Source organism: Fragaria vesca, linkage group LG7 (assembly GCF_000184155.1).
Source record: "Fragaria vesca subsp. vesca linkage group LG7, FraVesHawaii_1.0, whole genome shotgun sequence".
NCBI classification, from domain to species: domain Eukaryota; kingdom Viridiplantae; phylum Streptophyta; class Magnoliopsida; order Rosales; family Rosaceae; genus Fragaria; species Fragaria vesca.
This window is the reverse complement of record NC_020497.1, coordinates 19,834,434-19,844,795: the sequence shown is the minus strand read 5'-3', so window position 1 is coordinate 19,844,795 and position 10,362 is coordinate 19,834,434. Positions and strand designations below refer to the sequence as shown.

The 10,362-nt window shown below is 40.4% G+C and overlaps 2 protein-coding genes across 2 annotated transcripts; both read left to right on the top strand.

Annotated features, from left to right (window-relative positions):
* The first annotated feature begins 1,193 nt into the window (after window positions 1-1,193).
* Window positions 1,194-5,341, top strand: LOC101302207 (conserved oligomeric Golgi complex subunit 7-like). The gene is made up of 10 exons (XM_004307755.1): window positions 1,194-1,478; window positions 1,570-1,659; window positions 1,736-1,855; window positions 1,954-2,055; window positions 2,144-2,406; window positions 2,818-2,963; window positions 3,203-3,401; window positions 3,662-4,343; window positions 4,437-4,769; window positions 4,891-5,341. Exons 1-10 carry the CDS (start codon window positions 1,194-1,196, stop codon window positions 5,167-5,169), a joined length of 2,499 nt encoding a protein of 832 aa, XP_004307803.1. The 3' UTR covers window positions 5,170-5,341.
* Window positions 5,342-5,678: 337 nt separating this feature from the next.
* Window positions 5,679-6,941, top strand: LOC101309783. Its single transcript, XM_004308999.1, has one exon. It carries the CDS (start codon window positions 5,679-5,681, stop codon window positions 6,939-6,941), a length of 1,263 nt encoding a protein of 420 aa, XP_004309047.1.
* Window positions 6,942-10,362: the final 3,421 nt, after the last annotated feature.

The following is a 10,362-nucleotide window of genomic DNA, read 5'->3' as shown; positions in this document are numbered from 1 at the left end:
CGCCGTAGTCCCGGAGCTCGATGTTGACGGTATTCTTCTCGCCGTCCACGGCGACCTTCACCATTTCCTTCCCATACCCCGGAACGGCCCTCTTGACGGTGAAGCAGTCGTCGGAGTCTTTGATCTCGACCACCGGGGGACCGCCTTTGTTTTCGGGTTCGTCCGGGCCGTCGTACCTGAAGATGTGGTACCTCATGGCGGCGGAGGCGGTGGTGGAGATGGATCGGGAAGCGGTGGAAGGGAAGAGGCGGTCGCCGGAGGTAAGGAGACGTTTGAGGGTTTGGGAGAGTGAAGACGTCATTGTTGGAGCTGAGAGAGTGAGAGTGAGTCACAGTGTGTGTTGTACCCGGGAAGTTTCTGTAATTACAAAACTAGATATTTCAGTGTTTTGGGCTCGTGGACTTTGGGCTTCGTTATGGAATATTGGGTTGTGCTCCGAACCCGAATGAGATTTAGGGTTTGTTTAGATAAAGGGGGGGAAAGTAGGTTGATCAAACGTAACTTAATCTTTCCTCTGTGCAGAACTTCTTTCAAAAAAGGAAAGATAAATAAAGCTAGAAGGATCATGAGTGGTTGAAATTTAGATTAACTCCTTATGAAGTTAGAACACCGGTTACGCTGTTAGAACGATGATTTACTAGCAGTGTATAAAAAACGTACCTTGGAAATTAATATTTTTATCACGGAATACAATAGCTACAACTAGTTGTAGTATGTAGACAATCATTTCTAAAATGTACCTTGTTGTATCTTTGAAGCAACAACGTGTGAAGTCTAGACAGCTACGCTAAATTAGTAACAGTTATTTCTTATGCTTCTTGTATGTTTATAAACAATCACTCAAATTCGATAATAAGTTATCTCATCTCTGCTCATTCATTTGTGTAATTCGATATATTTATATGTTTATCTTGTCGTTACCTTCAACTCTTATGATGATCTCATATTAAGATTGACATCAATTTAGCTTGAATTATGTTCGCTTAAATTCTTCCTTTTGAATCGAATTTGTTAAGCACAATTGAGTTTTTGAGTATTTCGGATTTTAAGTTTCCACGTGCCTCTCACGTGCAGTCCATTTCATCATCTATATAAACTTCCCGCAAGCCTGAAACTTGGTCGTTAAACATTTCAGTTACGCACACACCCGAGTCGGAGCCCCGATCCGAAACCCGAGTCACTGAGCCGGAACAATGATGCTGGATCTCGGTCCGTTCTCCGACGAGAACTTCGACCGGAAGAAGTGGGTGAACTCGGCGTGCCAGAGCCGCCACCCGCAGGACTCAGTCGACAAGCACCTCGCGGATCTGGAGATGAAAATCCAGATGGTCTCGGAGGAGATCGGCGCCTCGCTCGAGGAGCAGAGCGCCTCCTCTCTCCTCCGCGTGCCACGCGCCACGCGCGAAGTCATCCGCCTCCGCGACGACGCCGTTTCGCTCCGCTCCGCCGTGTCATCGATCCTCGACAAGCTCAAGAAGGTAGGCAACTGTTTTACTTCGATGATTTTGTGTCCTCAAGTGAAAATTGAATGTGATTCGGTGATGATCGGAATCTGTGTGCTTTGTTTAGGCCGAGGGATTGTCAGCTGAGTCTATAATGGCGCTTGCGAAGTATGATATAGTGAAGCAGAGAATGGAAGCTGCGTATGAAACGTTACAGGTAAAGTAGAAGCTCTAGATTTCTCTTTGAATTTTTTGAAGTATTGATAAAAAATTGTAACGAAATTCAACACCAGGATGCTGCTGGATTGACTCAACTGAGCTCGACTGTGGAGGACGTTTTCGCCAGCGGTGATCTTCCTCGCGCTGCCGAAACGCTGGCCAACATGCGGCATTGCTTGTCAGCTGTTGGTGAGGTAATGTTATTGTGGATTTCGATTTCGCAATCAATTACCATCTAGTTTTGCATTCGGTGCTATGTTTCGGAAATTTGATATGCTTGTGTTATTTTTAGGTTGCGGAGTTTGCTAATGTGAGGAAGCAACTTGAGGTCTTAGAGGACAGGCTTGATTCGATGGTGCAACCGCGTCTTACAGATGCAATATCTAACCGGAAGGTCAGAATTCGTGACTTTATGCTTGGATGATTTGCCTGCTTACTGTCATAAGATGGTGCGTCAATGTGGTATATGCATTTGCTTGCAGGTTGAAGTTGCGCAAGATTTGCGGGGAATTCTCATTAGAATCGGGAGATTCAAGTCCATGGAGCTACATTATACAAAAGTTCACCTAAAGCCGATAAAGCAGCTCTGGGAAGATTTTGACTCAAAACAACCACCTTCTAATAAGCTTGCAACTGACAAGACTAGTAATGAGATTCAGTCTGCTACTTCCGGCATTCTGTTTTCCACCTGGCTGCCAAATTTCTATGATGAGTTGCTGCTATATCTTGAACAAGAATGGAAGTGGTATTATTCTCAACATCTGATTAGCACGTTTAGCAGTCTCTGTGTTTTCTTTTCTTCTAGGTTAAAACCAGTGTTTTCACATTCTAGATTTGATGAATTTCATACTGATCAACTTAATCTGGTATATGTTCCAATTGAAACTTTAATATTTCACATATGTGTGCCAGTAAAGTTGTGTTTCACATTTCCATTTGGTTGTCTAATGCTGTTAGGATAGAAAAGCTGGGGCCTGATCATTATTGTTTAATACTTTACATAGTTCTGAACCAGCTGTTTTTAGTAATTTTATTGCATTCTTATGCTCAAAATTTTGAGAATCTGAATACATGTTGTATTGCAAGCTGTGTGATAATAGAAAACTAGTGACGGGGCATATTGTCTAGTATGATAATCTTCAGCTGTTTTCTGCAGGTGCATGGTTGCCTTTCCCGAGGATTACAAATCCCTTGTCCCAAAGCTGCTCATTGAGACGATGATAGCTGTAGGAGCAAGTTTTGTTTCACGCATCAACCTTGCAACGGGTGATGTTGTGCCAGAAACAAAATCACTGGGAAAAGGTAGCATGCCTTTATTATCTGGTGCCTTTTTACATGATATGATGTTTGATAATTCTCTTTGATGTTTATGGAAATGGAGAAACATGGAATCTCATTTCCATACAGTTCTGCTTGCCATCTTTTCTCTTAACTTGCTTAGTTCTTTTTACTAAATGGATTAAGATGATACCACTAGGCAGTTGACGGTATACGTTTCACTCTTGATTGTCATAACTTAAACTCTTTATTTAAAACTTCAGGTATATTAGACATTCTCTCTGGTGATATGCCAAAGGGTATCAAGATCCAGACAAAGCATCTGGAGGCTCTGATTGAATTACACAATATGACCCAGACCTTTGCAAGGAACATTCAGCACTTGTTTTCAGAATCTGATCTTCGTGTCTTGATGGATACGCTAAAGTCGGTGTATTTACCCTATGAATCATTTAAGCAGAGGTAAGGAAGATCCTTGTTTTTAAGTGGTCATTTGGGTCTGGCAATCCCTTTTGTGTTAGGAGTACTGGCTTATGTACAGCTAGTTGTAATTTCTTCCATGCAATATTTCATTTTGATTTTTCCATCTAGTAAATTCTTGTCAGCAGTCAATTCCCTTTGTTATATTTGGGATAATATCCTGCCATCTTTATTGCTAGCTATTGTTTTGGGCAAGTTGTGGGATCTTTTATTAGTTGATCATGATGGAACATGTGATCTAGGTATGGACAGATGGAGCGTGCTATACTTTCTGCTGAGATTGCTGGGGTGGATCTAAGAGGAGCTGTCACTCGTGGCGTGGGAGCTCAGGGAATTGAACTTAGTGAAACGGTTCGCAGAATGGAGGAATCCATTCCACAAGTTATTGTACTTCTTGAGGCAGCCGTTGAGAGATGCATAAGCTTCACTGGAGGTTCCGAAGCGGATGAGCTAATTATTGCAGTTGATGACATTATGTTGCTATATATCTCCACCTTGCAAGAAACTCTGAAATCAGTAAGAGTTGTATGTGGAGTGGATCATGGTGGTGATGGAGTTGGCTCAAGGAAGGAGATGAGTTTGGATAAGAAGGATGGCCAAAGTTCACGGAGAAGTGACTCGATTTCAAATGAGGAGGAGTGGTCCATCGTGCAAGGTGCTTTGCAAATCCTTACAGTGGCAGATTGTCTAACTAGCAGGTCCTCTGTTTTTGAAGCTTCCCTAAGAGCTACTCTGGCTAGGTTGAGCACAGCTCTTTCTGTTTCAGTATTTGGTTCAAGTGCAGACCAAAACCTGTCACATGCTGCTAGTGATGATGGAAATGGGGAACCATCTTTGGGTGGAAGAGCTGCCTTGGATGTGGCAGCTGTTCGGCTTATTGATGTTCCTGAGAAGGCTCGGAAACTCTTCAACCTTTTAAGTCAGGTATGATTAAGTTAACCTTTTGTATACTTTAAATATTAATTTTTTCTCTCTTCTGTGTTACATATATAAGGTTTTTGTTTGTTTGTTATGCAGTCTAAAGATCCCCGGTTTCATGCACTTCCACTTGCATCTCAAAGAGTTGCAGCATTTGCCGACACCGTTAATGAACTTGTATATGACGTACTCATTTCTAAAGTACGGCAACGCCTCAGTGATGTTTCTCGACTGCCAATATGGTCCTCAGTTGAAGAACAGAGTGTTTACCATCTGCCAACCTTTAGTGCTTCCCCTCAGTCCTATGTGACCAATGTTGGTGAATATCTTCTTACACTACCCCAGCAGCTGGAGCCCCTTGCAGAGGGCATTGCAAATAGTGATGCCAACAATGAGGAAGCCCAGTTTTTTGCTACAGAATGGATGTTCAAGGTACCAATTTCCAAAGTCCTACATTATTCATTATTAGCTTATCTGCACTGCTTTAATCTAATTGTTTAGATCATTACCCTTGGCTTTGGTTTTAACAATGCTGCTTTCCACTTTAATGAAGGTTGCAGAGGGTGCCACTGCTCTTTACATGGAGCAGCTACGAGGGATTCAGTATATCACAGACCGTGGAGCTCAACAGTTATCTGTTGACATAGAGTATCTTAGCAATGTGCTTTCTGCTCTGTCAATGCCAATTCCTCCAGTTCTATCCACATTCCATACCTGTCTTTCCACCCCGAGAGATCAGCTGAGAGATCTTATCAAATCAGATTCAGGAAATCAGCTTGATCTTCCTACTGCAAACCTTATTTGTAAGATGCGGCGTGTGATTATAGATTAGCCCTCCCTTCCTTTGTACCGATATACTAGGTCGAAAGCTGTGCGATACATGTACTGTTTGAGGCCCCCTTGCCATTGTAACTTCAATTCATCTGGCAGTAATTTTTTTGAAATGCTAGGTAAAGTAGTATACAATAGGTTGAGTCAATCAACAAGCGTTCCAAATTTTCAACATTTTGCTGTGTTATCCTATGTGGAAAGAGATGTAAGATGAGTGTGAGATCTGCCATGGGTGCAATCCAGCTCGGAATTTGTCGGAGGAAGAGAGAAAAGGGTACAAAGAGATCACCAAAGAGATCACTAGGGAGACTAATTAGAGGAGGTTTAGGAAAAAGACACTATTCCTCAACTTATTAGGATACGAGTAGTTATATTAATAGAACAAGGAAATTATCAGCATATATATGTTTATAGATAACCTAAGATCTACAATCAGATCCTCACAACAAGGATAGGATGAATAAGTTGCCGGATTCGATTCTGGAATCATGCATAATTCCGTTGTTACCGATGAGAGATGCGGTGGAAACTAGCTTGATTTCCCGTCGGTGGAGGCACCTCTGGCGGCATTCAGTTCTCACCAGGCGCAATCTTGAATTCGACTATCCGAATGTCTTCGGTAGCAGACCGAGAAAGAATGATGATTTGGACAAGTTTGTGAAGGAGTATATGGAGCTCTATCAAGGTGAAAAGATAGACTCTTTAAAAGTAGAGCAAGACGACATTTTCTTACCTTTAATATCTCCTGGCAACCTTGATGATTGGGTTCGTTTTGCAATTGCAAAGGGAGTCGAAGAGATTCAGCTTTTGTTGGAATGGTCTTTATTTGACCATGAACATGAGTTGATATTCCCAGGCGCGAGTAGTACTCTGAAACACTTGACGTTGCGTGAATGTGATCTGCGACCTGCTCCTGATTTTGACGGGTTTAATAATCTAAGATCGCTCAGTCTAAGTTATGTAACCGTTGATCAAATTTTTATGGCACATCTCTTGTCTAATTGCTTGTTGCTTGAAAGCTTGACAATAGAGTACTGCAATGGACTTGCACATCTCTGTATAGTTGGTGATCGGCTAAGTGATCTGAAGCTGTCGCAATGCCCAAGAATTGAGATCTCTGCACCCAATCTCGTCTCGTTGGAATATAGTGGGGATTTTCCAAGCATTAATTTTGTTAGAACTCCACCACACTTGGCACGAATTGTAACTGAAGTCGAAAAGATGCATCCAGCAGTACTTTCTTGTCTTACATCGTTTCCTGAGCTCGAGACTCTTTCTCTGGCACATAGGGAGGAATGCGGAGAACTATCGCAAATCAACAGCGACTTGACCTTTAGAAATCTAAAGAAATTGAGCTTAGATCTGTCGCATTGGAATGAATATGATAATCTTGATCATCTCCAGTCTGCGCGGGATCTGCTCAAGGCTGCACCCCTCTTGGAAGAGTTCATACTGAATGATATTACCTTCAGGGATTCCGATGAAAGAAACCATCCACATGAAACAAGGAATAATGTTGAATGTTCAGGATCGTTCACGCATGATCACTTGAAAAGATTTGAACTGCAGTGGTTCAAGGGCAATTGGTATGAGATAGAGTTTGCCATTTGGATTCTAAAGAATGCAGCAAAGCTTGAGATTCTGGTGATTAATCTAGCACAACCCTTCTACTATGTAAATTCTGCAGCAGGATGGTCGAAAGACAGGATATTTCTCCAAGAAAAACTGGAGCAAGTAAAGACTAGTGGTCGAATTATAATCCAGTCTGAATAATCAATTCACAGGCATCAAGTATGAGTTATGAGGGCATCTATTTCTCAAGTAACATGATATGGCAGTAGAACTACCACCAATGCTTTGCTCATCTATCTCTCATTCTGAATGTTTTTTTTTATTTTTATTTTTTATTTTTTATTTTTTTTAAGATTAAAAAAATAACGATTACCTATCTAGTACAGTTTGATCAAGTTACGCTATTATTTATTTTTATTTTTGTTAGCTGAAGATGAAGAGTAAACATATTTACCGATATGGATGGTCAGGTTGCAAATGAGGCATGCGCTATATTGACTCTCTTGGTAATATGAGGTCTCTGGTTCAAACTCTAACTCTTGAAAAATATTCCTTAAGGAGGCTCATACTTGAATTGCTCTCAGCTCTGGAGTGGCAGTCCACCCAGCCATCGACCAAATCAAAATGTTCGCAATATTTCTCTTATTAGGCTTCATTTGATTCTCCGATCGAAACTTGTTTTACACTTTTAAATTTTAGAAAGTTCACGATGTTTTTCTTATTAGGCTTCGCTTGGTCCCCGGATCCAAACTTGTAATTCTTTTCCTTTTTCATGGACATGAGGTTCCATAGTTCTCATTAATTATTCATTACAGAAGACAAATCATAAAATTAATAGCTTTAAGAGGTTTGTATAGTAGTATATATAGTAGTAAAGAACTAAAAAGTTACCTCGATTAAAACTTAAAATAGAACATAATCACAATAAAAAATACCCACTTGTATAACCAACCAGGCCCAAAGTTACCTCGAGCTCCGAGACCACCTGGTACTATTCTCTCTCTCTCTCTCTCTTTGCACTACTTCACTACCAAAATATATTGGTCTAAACCTTTCTCAATGTCTCCTCTCGATCCGATCAGAATTTACTTAGTTTTCTACTCAATTTCAAACTTCGATTAGCCATGGGTGCTCAGTGATCTCTGCTGAACGAGCTTATGGGCGCGGATATCTCCGTCAAAGCCTAATCAATCTTCGCTTTGGTACCTACTTGTTTATTATTGGCTCATAGTGTAATTTGGTGAACTTGGGGTTTATTAGTTTGTATTTTGTTTAGGGATGTGATTTCCACACACCTTAAAATTGTAATTCACACACTCACTTTTCTTTTTTAATAATCATTCTCATATGAAGATAAAATTTAAGTCACTAAAGACAAAATTTAAGTTACTAATAATAGAAAGTGAGTGTGTGGATTACAATTTTAGGTGTGTAGATTTCATTTCCCTTTGTTTATTGGTTTGATTTATGGTGCACTTAATCCTAGGAGGTTTAGGAAATAAAACATTATTCCTTAACGTATTAGGATACGAATATTAAGATAAGGAAATTATCAACATATATATATATATATATATATATATATATATATATATATGTATATAACCTTAGAATCATAAATCTATCAATAGAAGCCGAGGAAAAGAGTTGGAGAGTCAAATCCTCGTGATAAGGATAGGATGAATAAGTTGCCGGATTCCATTATGGAATCATGCATAATTCTGTTGTTACCGATGAGAGATGCGATAAGAACTAGCCTGATTTCCTGTCAGTGGAGGCACCCCTGGCGGCATTCTGTACGTTCTCACCAGGCGCAATCTTGAATTCAACTATGTCAATGTCTTCAGAAGTCTCAGAATGAGAGAGAATGGTGATTTCGACAAGTTTATGAAAAAGTATATGGAGCTCTATGAAGATGAAAAGATACACTTTAAAGGTAGAGGAAAAAAAATTCTTACCCCAAATACCTACTCGCAACCTTGATGATTGCGTTCGTTTTGCAATTGCAAAGGGAATTGAAGACATTCAGTTTTTTTTGTTGTTGTTGTTGTTGGAAGTAGGACGTAACGGCCACCCTTAAACCATAACTATTAATGAATCTTTGGCTAATTCGTTTGCTTTACAACTTTGGCGACATACCGAAAATATCTTTGGCTAATTCGTTTGCTTTACAACTTTGGCGACGTACCGAAAATACAACTTTGAAGACATTCAGCTTTTGTTGGATTGTTCTTTTGATAGATATGTTTCTCCCTATGAGTTGCTGCTATTCCAAGGCGCGAGTAGTACTTTGAAACACTTGACGTTGCGTAGATGTGATCTGCGACCTCCTTCTGATTTTGACGGGTTTAATAATCTAAGATCCCTCGGTCTAACTTTTGTAACCGTTGATCAGATTTTTATGGCACATCTCTTGTCTAGCTGCTTGTTGCTTGAAAGCTTGGAAATAAAGCTCTGCTATGGACTTTCACATCTAAATATTGTTGGTGATCGTCTAAGTGATCTGAAGCTGTCGCGATGCAGAAGGATTGAGATTTCTGCACCTAATCTCGTCTCGTTGGAATATACTGGAGATTTCACCAGCATTATTTTTGTTACAACTCCACCACGGTTAGCAAGATTTGTAACTATAGTCGACGAGATGCATCGAGTACTTTCTTGTCTTACATCGTTTCCTGAGCTCGAGACTTTTCTTCTGGAAACGTGGATGAATGCGGTGAACTACCCCAAATCAGCAGTGACTTGACCTTTAGAAATCTCAAGTAATTGACCTTAAAATCTGTGGCAACCTGATAATCTCCACCGTCTCCAGTCTCTGTGGGATCTCCTCAAGGCTGCACCCATTTGGGGGTCCCTTCGGGGATCCTGTTGAGAGAAATCATCAACATGAAACAAGGAATAATGTAGAATGTTCAGGATCGTTCACACATGATCACTTGAAGAGTGTTAAACTACAGCTGTTTCAGGGCAATTGGTATGAGATAGAGTTTGCCATTTGGATTTTGAAGAATGCAGCAAAGCTTGAGATTCTGGTGATTAATCCGGCAGGACACTACTACTATCTAAATTATGGAATATGGTGCAATCGTCGAGGTAGTTCATCTTGGAAAGAATACAGGGTAGTTGTCCAAGAAAAACTGGAGCAAGTAGAGACTAGTGCTCGAAATATAATCAAGTCTGAATAATCAACTCGCAGGCATCAACTATACGAGTCTATGATGGCATCCATTTCGCAAGTAACATGATTTGGCCGCAGAACTACTTTGCTCATTCTGAAATCTGAATGATATGTCCGGTTCAAAATATTGAATATGTGAAATAAGCAATTTTGTTGTTGTTGTTGAGGATTCTATTGACAGAGAAACGATTACATATCTAGTACAATTTGATCAAGTTACACTACTATGTCTTTTTAGTTTAGATTTTACCATTTGAGAGAATAAACTTTAGACCCAAGATTGAGTGCAAAACGGCGGCGGTGATCACCTGTGTATGGCAGTATGGGTTTCATTCTTAATGGATGGACAACGGTTGCGGAAGCCAAATCCATAGGGTCTTTGAAGGCGTAGTAAAGCAAGTAGATGAAGAGTAAACATATTTACACAAGTGAGGAGCGTGCTGC